The following is a 19,146-nucleotide window of genomic DNA, read 5'->3' on the forward strand; positions in this document are numbered from 1 at the left end:
ACTCCTACATACTGTTTCATGCTGTTTTTTGTCAGCTTTCTTTAGGGAAATAGTGTTATTTTGGCGAAAATTATGTAATTTTTTGAATTCGAAGTCTTCAATGTTTGGGTTCGATTCACGAAGAATTCGAGGTCAACATTAATTCTGTCCTACCGTTGTATAGATGATTACTCTCGAACGGAATGTGCTATAAATAAAAAAAATTCAGGATATGTCCAGGGTCTGAATCCAGGGCCGCCGCCAGTCATTTGGCGCCCCGGCAAAATAAAATTTCCCCGCCCTAAACATCCAATTGTTTCTTCATTGACTGCTATTAAATTGATATGTTTTGTTATTCACCAGAAAAAAAAATCTGGCATCTGTAGGCCCTCTGTAGAACAACCATTTACTACAAAATATTTTTCGGTTTTCTGAGGTACATCTACAGGGCGTTCCACTATTGATGCGATTCCCCTATTACGGTTAAGCACTGAAATTTTCGATTTTTTTTTTCACAGTAATATTGGGCTGCAATAGATCTACATTCTCGAATTGTTTGGAAATACTGCTCAAAATTTACCGTTTTTGAGATAATTGGATGTTTCGTAAATTGAAGAGCAGTTGAAAAATCTAATTACTTCGAAATGAAGAAAAAAATTCCGAAAGTGAATAATAGAAGAACGGAGGTAAGTATCATCTGACTTTCGATAATAATTGGGAACTGTATTAAGAGTTCAAAATGAGACAATTCGTTGATGATGACTTATTCAAACGTAAATATTCGGCAAACTCCAAATGTCACAACCTTCATTTCATTTTCTCATATGGTAGATAATTTTTAAAAGAAAATTTTTCAAAAGATTTGCTACCTATATAGAAAAATAAAATACATGGTATGCCTTTTGAAATAAGCACCTTATTAATGCACTAAGTTATTAATGAATCGTCTTATTTCGAACACCCAGTAGAGTTCTCAATAATTATCAAAAAGTCCTCGGTACTTACCTCCGTTCTTCCAGTATTCACTTTCGAAATCACAGTCAAATATCTGTCTATCTATATATTATTAGGTTTTTCCAAAGACCCTTCAATTTATGAAAAATTGAAAAAACTTCGAACCAAACAAAGACTTGACAGCAAAATTGTGTTAATTTATTTCATACAATTTGAAATTTCAATGAAAAAACAGGATGTTTCGTAAGTAAACACATGTCATTTACTTTTTTGGTCTTTTTGAACAATTTGATAATGTAACTCTAATGAAGCCTAATGGTACTGTATCGAGGAAAAATTCTAAAATTTCAGCGCTTAACCATCGCATCGATGGTAATGCACCCAGTATATTTTAGCGCTTTCGAATTGCGGATTCTTGAATTTTCTTTGAAGAAGCCTTTGTTATTCCTCTCAGGCATCTTTTCAGTTTTATATATAGGGTGTTTTTTTGGAGGTATATAACTTTAAGTTGGCATTACTGTTCAAGATGGCGACCGATTTAACAGCTGTCAAGTGATTTATTCTCAGTTTGGTTTGGCAATTCATCTTGAATAGACGCCTAAACAACGCTTGCAAATAGTGCAATTTTATTTCGAAAATAATGGTTCTGTGCGGAATACGTATCGCGCACTACGTCCATTTTATTTTGTTTAGCGATGAAGTGCACTTCTGGTTGAATGGCTACGTCAACAAACAAAACTGCAGCATTTGGAGTGAAGCTAATCCTCAAGTGTATGTCGAAACACCGATTCATCAAGAAAAACTGACTGTTTGGTGCACTTTATGGGTTGGTGGAATCATTGATCTGTACATCTTCAAAAACGATGATGGCCAGAACGTTACAGTCGATGGTGATCGGTATAGAGACATGATTACTAACTTTTTCATTCCTGAATTGAACAACCATGATGTCCAGGAGCTGTGGTTCCAACAAGACGGCGCAACATGTCACACAGCTCGTGCCACAATCGATTTATTGAAAAACACGTTTGGTGACCGCCTAATTTCACGTTTTGGACCTGTGAATTGGCCTCCAAGATCTTGTGATTTAACACCGCTAGACTACTTTCTGTGGGGCTATGTAAAGTCATTGGTCTATGCGGATAAGCCACAAACCCTTTACCACTTGGAAGACAACATTCGCCGTGTTATTGCCAATATACGGCCACAAATGTTGGAAAAAGTCATCGAAAATTGGACGTCCAGATTGGACTACATCCGAGCCAGCCGTGGCGGTCATATGCCAGAAATCATATTTAAAATGTAATGCCACAAGATTATCTTGCGGATAAATAAAATTTATGTCAATCGAATAATCCATCGTTGTTTCATTGCAATTTAAAGTTCTATAGCTCTGAAAAAAAACACCCTTTAGAATCAAATTGTCATCAAAAAACGCCCTTGATTGTTGAAAGTGAACGCTTTATAGTGAAAAGACGATGGAGTCCTTGAAGCTGCATTTCAGTACCAATTTGTATTTTCTTAACTAGTTGAGAGCGCCTATTCGATTTCTTCAATAAAATTGGCAATTTTAAATTTCACTACATAGCATGGTATCACTAAAAAAACATTTTGTGTCAAAAATTTTTTCTTGTTTTGTTAACTGAGTTTACGCCCTTGCAATTTGGCGTTCCGGCCGGCCTCTGATGTTTACAAAGATTATGACATTTTATTCAAAATTAAATTATTATTTACCAAGTACTGAGTACCTACGAATTAAATTATTCACAAGATAACAACGAGTCGTTTTCGAAATGTTGTCTGAAAACAGAATGAATGGACAAAACGTAAGGAGAAAACCCGATTTGAAAATACAAAAGTCCAATTATCCCAAGAAATTGAATATTTAATGAGTAATCAAAATTCAAATTATAAAATGTTACAAAGAAATATTCTTTTTGATATAATTATGTAATATTCAATATAAATGATAAACTTTTCATCGTAAATTATTGAATTTGAGAACTTAACATTTCAAATGAGTTTCATAATCATTCATCGTTCATTACATATTCTATAGTAAAATTTTATCGATAAAATATTTCCAAACATAACCAAGCGGAAGCAATTTTGTGTGGTCAAAATTTTGCATTGAAAACCAGCAAGCAAAAAGTTGCAATTTATATGACATGTTGGATTTTGAATGACCAGTGAACAAGATATAGGTATCTATATTTTCCATCAATTGAAATTTTAGAATGCCTTCTTATATTCTTGTATATAATTTTTCACTGATCATTCAGGCAGATATGACAATGTTCCCGCAAATTTATCAAATATCACATCCATTTCCACTATGATCATCCGAACACAAAATCGAAGCTCATAATTTACAAGAGGTAATTTCACTATTAATAAAATACATTTTGAGATGTAGAACTAGGTACTGGCAACTTCAGCTGCATTATCTGAAGTTCCCATTGATATAGTTTTTTCAATTTTTCTTCGGCATTTTCTTCATTTTGTACCCCCTTAAAGCATATTGTATAAAACCGTCCAAAACTTCCATTGTAAGGTTGTATCTTCTCATGTATAAAATATTGGTTTCGACGCTTGGCAAATATGTTGAATATCAGTCTGATTGCATTTTCTTCTTAGAGGAACACTTTGATTTCTTTTGGTGGATTGGTACCTTCAACCAGCCAACTCGTACCGCTAGGAACTTTCTGTATTATTTCTGCTAAAGCCCGCGCTAGGTAATCTGATCTGGAAAAAAATGGAATAATCAGTTCACAGCAAAATTTTTATTTTGTTTTGGATGCAATAACGGACACAATCATTTATCGGAATGAGATTAAAAAATCAAAATAATATGTTAAGTGTTAATAGATTAGTATGAATTTTTATAGACTATATTATCCTATAAAAATTGAATCACTATCACAACTAAATACACGAATCAAAGTCTCCAAGGTGAAAAAATTCATAATAATCTATTTTAACAACGAGTTTTGTGTATATTGACCAAGACCTCAATGTTACAAAATTCTTCAGATCCGAAGAATAATCTCAAATTTCAATTTGAATGAAATCTATATGGTAGAATATGATACATCAATTTATACAAATATAAGCATAGGCGTGCCCAAAAGATGATTCAATTCTTCTTGAAGAGTTTCTTTTTTTTGATAGACTCAAAATGAGGTTGTGTGAGAGTAGGGTTCGATAGAAATCTGCGGATTATGATCTTCGAGAGATATATACCGGTACCTCTAGATAGATATTCTGCAGTTACTCAGACCTATTGTAAATACCATAGACTAGCTGGAACTGGAAAATATAGAGCTAGAGCCAATTAATATACTGTTGTGTCTTTACATTTTGGTCCTTTTGGGAATTTCAAAAATACAGAATTTTCAGGGTTTGTCTGACGTAACTACTAGCTTCTATCTTTGGAGAGGACTTGGGGAGGCAGAGAAAGGTTGGGATAGAAATTATTGAACATTACTTATAACTGGACGGACCCACTGTAAGTGATATCATATGTCCAGTTATCGCAAATTTTTTTATAAAAAAATAAAAAAAGTATCTCTTACAAGCATCTCGAAAGAAGCCTCCAACTGGGCTGGATTATAAGGATGACCCATCCGCTGTTTGATCTTATGCTGAAGAATACCTGATGACTTTTTTCAGTTTATCATGTAAATTGAAAGACGTGGCAATTTGCCATTTCTAGAAGTTTTGATACAAATGAACTCGGAAGAAATGCTAGGTTACCTACGCAGACCAAAACTCTGAATAAAAAATAAGATGCAATCAAGGTACTTGTTTATAGAGCTCAACGTATATGTGAACTGAAATACTTCATGGAGCAATCGTATCACTCCAACAAAGCTTTCTTGTTCAATATTTTCAGCTCGAAAAATGTCTAGTATTAATCTCAAGACGTCAAACAAGAGAGAATAGGGTTTAATATGATTTCTGAGGATGACTTGTTTTTCATATCTTCAGTATCTAACTGATAAAATCGGAAAACTTCTTGAAAAATCTTAACATCGCACGAGCAAACCAACCAATAGGAAAACTGGGACAACTCTTGATAATACACTGCGCAAAAAAATTAACGCACATTCTGAAAATCTCAATTTTAATGAAAGTCAACTCTTTTATGTTCTCTCGGGAAGGTTTTGAACGAAACAAGACACATTAAATGGAAGAAAAATTCAGGATTTCACCGAATCTTATGTAAAAGAAGAGAAATAAACAATTTTCAAAATACTGGAATGCTGATAATTTAATATTTGGTATTTCCACCCCTTGCGTTAATTACAGCTCGGCAACGACGGTTCATACTCAAAATGAGTGATCTTAAAATGTTCTGATCTAATCCTTCCCAGATTTCTCTGAGTTGGATTCCTAAGTCATTAAGAGTAGCTGGATGATTTTCTGAACTTCTCAGCCTTCTATTAAGGTTGTCCCAAACCTGCTCGATCGGATTGAGATCTGGACTTCTTGCTGGCCATTCCATTCGAGAGACTTCAACCTCTTCAAGGTACTCCTGAACGATGCGCGCACGATGGGGTCTGGCATTATCGTCCATAAAAATGAAATTTTCACCAATGTATGGGGCAAATGGCACTACATGCTCTTCAAGAATGTTCCTTATATACCTATCAGCATTCATAGCTCCATTATCAACGACCACTAGGTCTGTGCGAGCCGTCAAAGATATCTTTCATGTAGACGTCTGTATACAAGGGAAGGTCGATCACAATGGTAGAGGCAGAATCTAGACTCATCTGTGAAGAAAACTCTTTCCCTATCAGCCTCTACCCAATGGATATGCTCTCTAGCAAAATCCCAACGCGCCCTTCGATGGGCTGGGGTAAGAGCTGGGCCTCTTTCCGCGACTCGAGGCCTTTAGTTATATTCTCTGAGGCGATTTCTTATTGTCTGAGTGGTAATTTGCACCCCATGAGTTTGCTCAAGCTGATTTTGAAGGAGGCGAGCGGTTGCTAACCGTTGTCTCAACGAAGAAACTCTCAAGTAACGTTCTTGAATGGCAGTTGTTACTCCTGGTCTACCCTGTTCTGGTCTTCGGACATTCATACCTGTCTCCCTGAATCGCTGCAACATTCTAGACACACTTGTATGGGAAACTCCAAACCTTTCTGCAATTTTTGTGTATGTCCACCCTTCTTCTCGCAAAACTACCGCTTGGGCACATTCCTCTTGGGTCAAATTACGTGTTTCGCATTGCATAGCGATCGAGTGTAGAAAATCAAACGAAAGGAAAACTATTGATCACTAGAATTGATCGAGAACAACTGATTTCAGAATGGAGCCCATACATTCAAAATCTGATAATCTCCTCTTTTTTTATTCCTGCTGGGAAAAAAACATCTGTATTGAAGAAAAACGTTGAAAGTGGATGGCATGCATAATTCTAATAAAAATAATAATCATTGAAAACACCTTCAGTTGTAGAATAAATTTGAGATTTCCATAATGTGCGTTAATTTTTTTGCGCAGTGTATATAAGGAAAAAATGGATCAGGTTTTCGTGTTATTATGATTCCAAAAGAATCAATGGATGTTTATTTCATTTTGAAAAAGAAGGTTTGGCTTTAACGATGTGAAACGATATCAGCCAAACTTTAAGTCTCAAGACCTAAGTCTTTATGATTTTTCGTAAACACTACGGGCTATAGCACCAATATTCTCAGTTCTTTTTGAGCAACGCATTCTTTACATCATTACAGTCGAGAAGGTGCTTCACTCGAATGTCCATTAGATTTGGAAACTGTGACTGCGAAATTTTCACAATAGTGAATTTCAATAATGTCAATGAGTTGTTGAAACGTGTATCGTTTCATTTTTAGTAGTAGCGTAGTTTTTACTCATCAAATGTCAAAAGATGAGAGTTTCAAAAGGGTCAGCTGTCCAGATAGCGGAGTATTCAAAATGAAACTTCTAAGCTATTGAAAATGGAACCTTTTGTTGGAAAACCCTTTATATCAAACTCACTTTGTTGGTGCGATATTGCTTATGTCTTTCTGCCAGGCTTGCTCGTATTCACCACTGATAATCCTTTTCCTAGGATCTTCTGTTAGTACTGTATCAGAGGGTGGCGCACATATAGCAACAACCTTCACTCCAGTTAGTTTTTCATGATATGAATCGCCATAAGATCTGGTCAGGGCCGCTACAGCGTGTTTGGTAGCAGTGAACACAGGTAAGGACACCAAATGGCTAACGCAGCTACTGGAACCCACGTTAACAACCACACCTCCTGCGCCGCCTCTGTCTTTGCCCATGAATCGATATGCAAGAAGTAGTCCTCGAATTACACCATTCTGAAAGAACAACAATTATATATACAATTAAAAGTTATGTGAGATTGATATGGAACAAGGAAAAAAATAATGAGATTTAATTCTCAATATTTTTGACATTTTGATTTCATCAAGTTTTGAATTTTATTGATACTGAATGTAATAAACAAACGATCTCACGTTTCAAATAGGCTTTTTTTTATCTGAAAACACAAGAGCTTTTTCATCGGATAAACTTTTATTTTGTACAAAATCAAAATTGATTGGGAATTTAAAGCAATAAATAAGACTGTTAAAATAAGGAAAGCACACAGGCGAAATCAGGATCTTCTGAGTGCTTGTTCATTAATGCGCCATATGGAACACATATCGGGTGTCCCAAGGTGAGTGGCCTATTAGATTATTATGGAAACTATTGATGGTAAAGATTTCAAATTTTGTGGATAGATATTTGGCCATGTAAGGTACATTTTTGAAATAATTTCACATTTCCAGTGTTGCCGGATGTACGACAATTTGGCAACAACTTTGTTATTTTGAATGGGACATCCGGTATTTCTATTTTTTTTATGATACTCCATAAAATATTGAATCTATTCACTCTTACTTTTCCATCCCTATCTTTGACGGTTTTTGAGTTATTAATTATTTTTCGAAATTTTAGGTCAAATTGGCGTATTACGAAAATGACTCTAGCTCGCTCAATATTTGAGATTTGAGTCAGAAATTTTGCAAGTCGTTAAATATTGATCTGATTTGTGTCACTGCTTTTGAATTATGGTTGTCAATAATACAGGACGGACCAAAAAAAATCATCAATTGCCAAGTTACAAAATTGTAAAAAAGTCTATTTTTTCAAATTAGACCCCTAGTATATTTTTCAATTTTTGGAATCAGTTCAACACATTCTACAATTCTTCTATTCACTTACACAGACTTTTTTACAATTTTGTGACTTGGCAAATGATGATTTTTTTTGGTCCGTCCTGTATTATTGACAACCATAATTCAAAAGCAGTGACACAAATCAGATCAATATTTAACGACTTGCAAAATTTCTGACTCAAATCTCAAATATTGAGCGAACTAGAGTCATTTTCGTAATACGCCAATTTGATCTAAAATTTCGAAAAATAATTAATAACTCAAAAACCGTCAAAGATAGGGATGGAAAAGTAAGAGTGAATAGATTCAATATTTTATGGAGTATCATAAAAAAAATAGAAATACCGGATGTCCCATTCAAAATAACAAAGTTGTTGCCAAATTGTCGTACATCCGGCAACACTGGAAATGTGAAATTATTTTAAAAATGTACCTTACATGTCCAAATATCTATCCACAAAATTTGAAATCTTTACCATCAATAGTTTCCATAATAATCTAATAGGCCACTCACCTTGGGACACCCGATATACCTATATACAATTATGTGCCTCAAAAATTCTTGACTTCACGTCCTATTTTTTTAGGTTTATAATTTATTTTTTTTAAAGTAGGATACCGTTTTAGGTATAAGAGAAATCAAATAATGAATACTAAATGAAAACTGATTAAAAAAGCATTGATGTGATGTCAGCAGTATTAAAACGCTTGTTCGAGTTGAAATATCGAATAGTTTCACAGAGGAAACCAAGCAAAACGATTCATTGGATAAATACATAAAAATAATTACAGAGTAAATAAGATAAAAGCGACAAAAAACATAAAGAATAGAAAAACTACAAACAAGGACAGAATCACGAACGAGCTAATAAAAACGAATGAACGGCTATCGTAGAAGAATCTACAAAATTGTTCAATATAATACTATGGTACAGAAAAATGAGAAAGCTGATTCCAAAAATGTATCACATGTTGATTCCAACTGGTACAGGGTGGACAAAAATAATAAATTGAATCTAAGCGATAATTAAAACATTCACGAATATTAAAATATTTTAGTAATAAACTATCATTGAACACCAATAAATTACTAAACAAATAATGACATTTCACAAAAAAGTAGACGACTATGTGTTTTTTAAATTGAGAACAAATAATTTTTTTCACATTATGTCTGGTAGACCACAAGTACCAAACATGTTTGGAAACAGCTCATTTTTATTAATTTAAAAATGTAACAAACTACAGGGTGTTACATTCAAACCAATTGCCGCTATGCAATAAGTTTTTTTGATAGTATTGTTAATTTAACTAATAAAGAATGTTACGCGTTACTTTATGAGCACACACAAAACTGTTGTACTTTTGTCCACCCTGTACCAATTAGAATCAACATGTAATACATTTTTAGAATGAGCTCAGCTGGAGTAATGGGAAAATTGAGACAAAATGGGGGAGTTCCATTTAAAAAAAATTACGGTGACGTCATTACTCGACGGTAGTTCACCCTGTATATATTAGATTATTATTTCAAAATACGGTAAATTAAAATCAAAAATCGACGTGTTTCAGGATAATTTTTTAAATGGTCTGTTTAGCTAAAAATGAATTTGTTCCATACTTTACGGACACGGTGTATATCTTTCATATTGGCAATTTAGTTAATGTATTTATTTCCAATTATTATACTTACCAAATTAACATCAACTTCCAATTCCCATAATCGGTCATTCATGATTGAAGCATTGTTCACCACGATATCAACACCCCCTAGTTTCGATATGGTTGTTTGAAAAGCCTCTGGAAGAACACATAAAAATTCAATGAAGCAGGAAACATGCACAAGCTACGTTCCCTTTTGGAAACAATTTGCTCAACTTCGGGAAAATTCGGAACAAATGAGCCGAATTTATATACACTTGGGAACGTAAACTTCAAAGGATATACTTGGATGGTTCGTTCCATATTCAACGAAATATCACAATATTTGAACGAGCAGTCCTTTATTGTGTTCAGATCAAAATTCTATTTCGCTTGAAAATACTCTATTGATGCGGGAATATAATTCTTCATGAAGGAAATTGAAATAGTAGAACATTTCACGCGTAGGAGAAGTGTGACTTTTCATGGTTCTTTTGGGAAAATGAAAGATAAGTCTTGAAAAGTATTTTCTCATCCAAACGAAATTCATACAAATGATTTTTCACAAATATTTTGAAACTATGTATTGAATAGTTAATAATATGGATCTTCATATCTGGATTCGATTTTTATTTACAATCAATGTATTAGATGAATGAAAAATGTGGCTACTTATAGACCTTATAGTTGTTATGCAAAAAAAAAACTTTGACCGATAGAAATCATTATTTCCATTGATAAAACTTGTTCCAATTAAAGGCTGCATTCTGATAGATATCAAAAACAAATAGTTTTTTGAGAGAAATCAATAGATGTTTATTTCATTGTAAAGAGGAAGATATGTTATTAAGGATGAAAAACGATAAAAGTCAAATGGGCACTACGGCTACGGCTGTTGGACCATATACTTTATATTTATTTATTTATTTTATTTAATATATACAATGTTCTACAGGTTTAAACCCAACTATAGAACAAGGAATAAATGAAAAATAAAGTATACACTAATATTACATATACTGAGAAAAAAAAACGATAACAAAAATTCTCAGTCAGTCAAAATAATGTGATCTTATATTTAAAATGGAACAATTAAAAATATCCAAGTGAGAACTTATAGCATTACAGGCATCACACATATTATAAAGAGGTGAATACTTCAATGTATTCGTTCGAGGTGTCGGTATATAAAATGTATTTCTAACTCTAGAGGCTGGTCTTGGAATAGCAAAATTTAGTTTTTCGAGAATGCAAGGATCTTTAATGACACCGTTTATTAGTTTGTGAGTAAATATAACTGAATGACATTCTCGTCGACATTTCAAACTATTCATGCAGTGTCTGCTCAAAAGCAGGTTCTGTGGAAAACCGATAGGCGGGTAGACACCATCTGCTCTATGAAATTTTTCATGAGCAATTCGCTCATTTGATGCTCTTGTCCTCAATACCTTCAAAAATTTCAGATCAGGAATCGATTGTGGAGCTGTGGCATGAACATCATCTTTTACGTGCAACAAAGAAAAAAGTCTGAAGGTGCTAAATCCCTTGATCCCGGTGGCCAATTGTGTTAATTTTTTCGAGAATTACCATGGCCAGAAATTTTTTTTTGCAAAATTGAGATTGATCGTGTCTTGTGTGGCACGTAGCGCCATCTTGTAGAAAATAAACTTCCCTTAATATCTTCCATTGAAGGCTTAAAAAATTATTAATCACAGCTCGGTAGCGCAATCCATTCACCGTAACAGTTACACCTGCTTCATGTTCGAATATGTAAGGTCCAAGAACACCACCATCCCAAAAACCACACCAAGCAGTGACACGTTGAGAATAGTAAGGCTTTGCAACAATCACTGCTGAATTTTTAGAACCCCAAAGTGAAAATTCTGATCATTAATATAGGGCCTCATCACTGAACTGGTGATCGACCGGCTGGAGTTTTTGTATTAACTGAACTTTAAAAACGTTAAGACTTAAGTTTTTGATGCATAATACGGTGTAATGAGGTTTATGGAATGCCAAATTCCCAAGATCGACAAGGAATCGCCAAACCTGAATTTTTGTCAACACTACGGGCAACAGCACCAATATTCCCTGTTGTTCTTAAGCGACGCACTCGCTTTCGATTCTTCACATCGGTAACTTGTTCCAACAGTTTCAAATATTTTGTCGGCCGAGAAGGTGCGAACCGAAAGTGCTTTAGTTTTGCTAACTGTGACTGCAAAATTTCAACTATTTGTAGTGAATTTTTATAATTTCAATATGTTGTTGAAGCGTGGATCTATCGTTCAAATTTTAGTAAAGTCGTAGTTTTACCTTGTCGATCTTCAAAGGACGATGGCTTTAAAAATGAAAATTGCTCAGATAGTGGGAGAGAAGTGCAAAATGAAACTTCTTATTGAAAAACCCTTCATATATGAAAAAAAATACATATATATTGCTGGTTTCAATTTAGGGATTAACTCACCTTCGAATTGAGGATAATCTGTGACATCACATGGACAAAATATAACCCTATCTCTAGCTATTTTTGATAACTGATGCAGCAATTCTTCTCCTTCATCTGTATTTATATCACAAATAGACACCTGTAAAGAAAAGTTAAACTGTTTTAAATATAGGTATCGTTAGTAATATAGATATTCGAAATGTTATTAACGAAAATTAATGTAGTGAAGGATTTAATGAAAGTTATTATTACCCTTGAATCTTTTTGTGCAGATTCTACCGGTTTGGCCTATATGTACTCTATTACATTTTAATTGATATGAGTTTTTGAAAAGGTTGTCTTTCTTAATTTTTTTTCAATAATTGTATTCGATCAAGAAATTCCAGTATTTTCCTCTTAGATTCAGCCTTATGTTCGAGTACATCTCTAATTTATTGTCGAAGTTTAATTGATTACGATTTTTTCTGAATTGGGAATAGTTGACAAAAAAATATTTAGCAGTTAAGTAGTTTAACTAAGTTAGTGGTATTCATATTTCATAATGAATCACGTAGTAAAGAAATACTGTTTCCGATACCTTGTATTTCAATTGTGGCAAGCTGAAATGTATTTGCATATGTGTAATTATTTTCTTTTTTTTTTTTTTTGGCAACCGTCCGGTTAGCATTTTTCCTTTTCCTATAGGGCTAGGGCAACCAGGTGCACTTATCCATTAATTAGGAAACGGATACGCGCGAGAGCAATCCGTTCCCTGAGTGGTTAACGCACCTTATGAATCTATTATCCTAGTCTGAACAGATAACGACCAAATTAAACTGTAGTCTGAATGATAAATTTGTATGGGAAAGTACTGATCAATTTGAGAATTTAAATTACATATTTAATTGAATTTTTCAACGGGGTGTTCCTTAATTGGAGGTATGAAGGAAAATGAGAGATTCCTTGAATAATTTAAAGAAAAGTTCTTCAACCAAACGCTTTGTTTTCAAGATACACCAGTGTGTTTCTTATAGTCACTTTTTGTGATGATAATTCATCGAATCTTTGCCACAGATTGGTTAAATAAGTACTGAAACTTATGATTAATTTATTCATCATAACTTACTCGATTTTTTAATAATTTGGATTTTCTTGATGATTATGATAAAATTCTTCGAAATTTTTTCTCGAAATCGGTAGTAGATACGTCAAAAATACAAGAAACAAAAAAGTATATTGAAGTTTCTTTTGAAATTTTTCCAAACTAGAAGAGGTCCATCAAAAAAAAATTCTGGTGGAAAGAATAGACCACTATTCTACAAAAAATATCACCCTGTAGATTTTTATTGAAAATTAGCATATCACATGAAGAAAACATTGAATTGAATTATCTATGCCTTTTAAGTTTAAGTTGAAAACCTTGTGAAAGGAAGGTGCTAGGAGAAGTAAACTTGAAAAATTATCAAACTTTAACACCCTGAAAACAAAGCATTTGCGGGTTTATGAGACTTTTTTCAATACGAGAAATCTGTCATTTTTCGTACCCCAATTTGAGAACACCCTTTATGTACACATTATAATAGTGAGGAATGTTATTCTTTAAAATTGAATATACAAACAACACAGGTGCCAAGTTGGTTTGAATGCCAGCTTCCATTTACATTTACCACTACAGTTTTTTAGTTTTATAGTTTCTTGAAATCAAATGATACTATAGAAGTTAACGTTATACTATTTATTATTTGTGCATACAATGAACTATTCGTAAAAGAATAAAGAATTGAATTGTATGGCCTATGCATTGTGAGGAGAAATAACAAACCTAATGATTCAAAGAATTCTAAATGAATAATCAATTATTTGAGTGCTGAATTGTGAAATTAAATAAAAGCACAACAAACATATCCCTGATCTCAAGAACAAATGAAAATAATCATCAACACTAATTTAAAAATTACGATTAATAGGTGCATAAACACATATTTTTTGCATGTTGCAGAGGACATAAATGTATGATGTGCTTAAAGTAGATAAAGTAGCATTTTCATAAACATCTTTTCATTACTATACATATATTATTTTAGTTGACATTTTGATTTTTGAAAGTTTGCATGGTGCATGGCGATAAACTATAGAAAACATCAGCGTTAGTGAATTTCAAAATGTTCTTCATGAAGTTTCTAATGCAGCAACAGTTGCTACAGCACAATTATTGTCTGAAAATCAAAATCCAGGTAGGAAAACGTATTTGTTCATGAAATGATGGATATGTAGAAATGCGAAAATATTACAGATGATGTAAAATTTATCTTACTTGGCGCAAAAACCTGAAAATGTGATTTCTCTACCCCGTGGAGCATGTAGGTACTCTATGTTGTATCATTTTATTGGAGAAAAGAATGTGAAGAAGTGATGAAGAATATTCGTAAAAAGCAAAGAAATCAGATGTCTTCAGCAGCGAGCAAATCAATAAATTCATTAGGAAAGCAGATGATGCAACATGCTAAAGGTAGGTACCTTATTCTAACAAAATATTACGATTGCAGGCTCTAAAAGTATTAATTCAATTTGCTTCATTTTCAAGTAGCAACAATTATTGGATTAGCCGGTGCGTGTAAAAGGAGAGAACCAAAAAAAAAATTAAATGATCTTATAAACGACAAGGAAGATATGTTGCTCATAAAAATACCAGATTCTAAAACTCATATCGAGATGATTTTGTTGTGGTTGGACAAGAAATCCTACTCTTGAATAGGCAATATTTATCTTTACGGCCATCCTATCCTCCACACAACAGATTATTCGTGAATTACAAAAAAATTTTCGATTCAGCCTGTTGTTTTGTGAATCTTGGATCAAAAATCGAAGATTTTTTGAATTAATCCAATACTTTAAATAACACAGGCCATAGCATTCGGCGAACATCAGTTACGATATTTGCTGATAAGAATGAAAAATTTTGAGTCACGGAAGTTGGAAGAATATAAACACAATTCACTTATAAAGACCAAAAATAAAAATGCTAAAACCATTCGACAATTATTATATGAAAACAATCAATGTGTAACGGAAACTTCACCTTGTTGTTCTTTCTCCAACGAATAGTATTTAAATATACTAAGCAATTCAAACAAATCGAATCCTTTCAATATTAGCAATTGCTTGAATTTTTAATATAAATATTAATATGAATGAGAATTAGAATGTTTCTGTTAGTACCCATCTTCGAATTTAAATATTTAATACAAATAAGATTTGAAATATTGGAAAATGTGTCTCATTGATTTGTTTTTCCACACTTTTCCGAAAAAATAGTGTATGCAACACGTCTAAAAACAGATTTTTGGACTGACAGACTTCCTATGGCTCTTCCTAAAATTTTGTCAACTTGTCCAAAAAACAATAGACTTATTCCGGACTTGTTACGTAAATCAATATTTTTTATACAATACGAATCGAAGAAATGAAAACGAAACAACATGATGATGTTCAATAAATTCAATAATATTACGATTTTTGACTCACCTTACACCCTTGCTTGAACAATTCCTTACAGTATTCCCTCCCTTGACCAGCGGCCCCACCTGTGACCAACGCGACTTTGCCTTTCAGATCAAGCATTTTCCACAATTAGTTCCAGTCCCAGCACAAAAACATCTACTGTATTTGTGGGTGAATCGCGAGCAATACAAAATAATGGTTCTATTTTTGGAGTGGCAACGTTACAACCACATAAGCCGCGCCCTTCTGGCGCCGCGACGTCTAGTAGGGGATCCTAGGGTGCCGAGTCATTGCGCAAGAGTCCTACAATTTCAACTTTCACCGGAGGTGGATATAATGAATTTTAATATGCGTCGAATTTTCTATACAGAATTAATAGTTTTCAGGTATTTCTTCAAATTTGTACCAGCTTTGTTATTCAATGCTTCTGAATAAATGAGTTTTTGAAGAGATTTATCGTTGAACGTAGTGTCAGCTTTATGTGGAGGTTATTTCCAGTAAATTAGCAGAACATGGCAAAGACGCGAGGAAAGGTCTAACGTAAAGTCAGGAGTTTTTAAGCCCTCATTTATTTGTGTGCTAATTGCGCTCTCAATTACCCATAGAGTATAATAAACATAGATAGAGGCAGTATACGTAATTTCTGCATGTTCCCAACACGGCTAGATTACATTGTCGGAATGTGATATAAAGGATTTTTTTTAGAGCTATAGAACTTTAAATTGCAATAAAACAACGATGGATTATTCGATTGACATGAATTATATTTATCCGCAAGATAACTTGTGGCATTACATTTTGAATATGATTTCTGGCATATGACCGCCACGGCTGGCTCGGATGTAGTCCAATCTGGACGTCCAATTTTCGATGACTTTTTCCAACATTTGTAGCCGTATATCGGCAATAACACGGCGAATGTTGTCTTCCAAATGGTCAACGGTTTGTGGCTTATCCGCATAGACCAATGACTTTACATAGCCCCACAGAAAGTAGTCTAGCGGTGTTAAATCACAAGATCTTGGAGGCCAATTCACAGGTCCAGAACGTGAAATTAAGCGGTCACCAAACGTGTCTTTCAATAAATCGATTGTGGCACGAGCTGTGTGACATGTTGCGCCGTATTGTTGAAACCACAGCTCCTGGACATCATGGTTGTTCAATAATGAATGAAAAAGTTAGTTATCATTTCTCTATGCCTATCACCATTGACTGGAACGTTCTGGCCATCATCGTTTTTGAAGAAGTACGGACCAATGATTCTGCCAGCCCATAAAGCGCACCAAACAGTCAGTTTTTCTGGATGTAACGGTGTTTCGACATACACTTGAGGATTAGCTTCACTCCAAATGCGGCAGCTTTGTTTGGTGACGTAGCCATTCAACCAGAAGTGCGCTTCATCGCTAAACAGCAATCTCATTTTGGGCCCATTCGACGAATCTACGCCTTACTTGATGATCGTTTGGCTTCAATTCTTGCACGAGTTAGATTTTGTAAGCACACAAACCAAGATCCTTCCGCAAAATCTTCCATAAAGTGGATGGACACAGATCCAATTGCTGTGCTCGATGGCGGATAGACTCATTCGGGTCTTCCTCAATGCTACGCTCTACAGCAGCAATAGCTTTTTCTGTACGCACCGTACGACATGATGAATGGACCATATTCACCGTCGCCATATTGTTGTGCGACAATACCAACTACCCAGTGTTCCCAACGGAGAAATATTGAGTTTAATAGAAAAATACCGCTAATATCAAAAATACTATCAGCCATAGAGATTATTCTTCCACTCACTATTTCCAAAAATGGAGCGAGGCCTTCATTTATACACTCGGCCACAATTAATTTGTTCAGAAAACCACCTTTCACTCATGTTTTTATTTCCAAAAGGTGAAATTTTTGCGAAATATTGTCCCAAACAAGCCTATCTGGCGTAGCAGATAGAAAAGGTACACATAGACTTCTCTTATAAACTTTATATTGTGGGATTTTTCTAGTAAACTCAATATTTCTTCGTTGGGAACACTGGGTAGTTGGTATTGTCGCACAACAATATGGCGACGGTGAATATGGTCAATTGCCAAACCAAACTGAAAATAAATCACTTGACAGCTGTTAAATCGGTCGCCATCTTGAACAGTAATGCCATATTAAAGTTATATTCCTCGAAAAAAAACACCCGTTACATTTTCAAATCCACAATTTAACTATATCATGAATGTATATTATATTGAATGGAATTGATTTATTTGAGTCATTTGCGATTGAATATGCAAATTTGAATATTTGAAATCCGCTATTTTTCCTAATTGTCGATTTGCACTACTTTGAAGCATAAATGTATAACCAGTTTTTCACAATAATGCCTCAAATTTCGGAAAAAAAACGGCGGAAGCAGAAATGTACGCCTATGTATTTCTAATTATATTCAGTTATAATATCACAAGAGCAAAGACAATATTCGATTATACACCGATTCACGAGACAGTTCGCGAAACATCACGAGAGCGCAGTTCGAGTGGTGTTTCGTGAACTACGTCGAATGAAGAGATTCCTATAATCGAAATATATTGTCTATGCTCGAGTTGGTATTCGTTACGATTATACACTGTGTATAAGTATGGAACAAATTCATTTTTAGCTAAACAAACCATTCTAAGAAATAATCCTGAAACACGTCGATTTTATTTTGATTTACCGTATTTTAAAATAATAATCTAATATACAGGGTGAATTACTTTTGAGTAATGACGTCACCGTCATTTTTTTTAAATAGAACACCCCCATTTCGTCTCAATTTTACGATTACTCTTTCTGAGCTGATTCCAAAAATGTATCACATGTTGATTCCAATTGGTACAGGGTGGACAAAAATACAATAGTTTTGTGTGTGCTTTAAAAGTAACGCGTAACATTCTTTATTAGATAAATTAACAATATTATTGAAAATACTTATTTTTTAGCGGCAATTGATTTGAATGTAACACCCTATAGCTTGTTATATTTTTAGATTAATAAAAATGAGCTGTTTCCAAACATGTTTGGTACTTGTGGTTTAGCAGAGAGAATATGGAAGAAGTTATTTCTTATTTCTATACATTTTTATTAATATAAAAATGTAACAAACTACAGGGTGTTACATTCAAGCCAATTGCCGCTAGACAATAAGTATTTTTGATAATATTGTTAATTTAACTAATAAAGAATTTACTTTTTGAGCACACATAAAACTATTGTAATTTATCCATCCTGTACCAGTTGGAATCAACATGTGATATTTTTGGAATCATCTCAGCTAGAGTAATCGGAAAATTGAGACAAAATGTGGGTGTTCCATTGAAAAAATGACGGTGACGTCATTACTCAAAAGTTATTCACACTGTATATTAGATTATTATTTTAAAATACGGTAAATCAAAATAAAATCGACGTGTTTCAGGATTA

General features: G+C 33.8%; 1 protein-coding gene across 1 annotated transcript; it reads right to left on the reverse strand.

The window, feature by feature from the left end:
• Positions 1–2,801: 2,801 nt before the first annotated feature.
• LOC123673912 (15-hydroxyprostaglandin dehydrogenase [NAD(+)]-like) lies at positions 2,802–15,997 on the reverse strand. The gene is made up of 5 exons (XM_045608677.1): positions 15,724–15,997; positions 12,238–12,358; positions 9,826–9,932; positions 6,940–7,268; positions 2,802–3,678 (listed from the first exon to the last, which is right to left on the reverse strand). The coding sequence occupies exons 1-5, from the start codon at positions 15,817–15,819 to the stop codon at positions 3,567–3,569; spliced, it is 765 nt and encodes a 254-aa protein (XP_045464633.1). The 5' UTR covers positions 15,820–15,997; the 3' UTR covers positions 2,802–3,566.
• Positions 15,998–19,146: the final 3,149 nt, after the last annotated feature.

This window comes from Harmonia axyridis, chromosome 2 (assembly GCF_914767665.1).
Source record: "Harmonia axyridis chromosome 2, icHarAxyr1.1, whole genome shotgun sequence".
Lineage (NCBI taxonomy): Eukaryota > Metazoa > Arthropoda > Insecta > Coleoptera > Coccinellidae > Harmonia > Harmonia axyridis.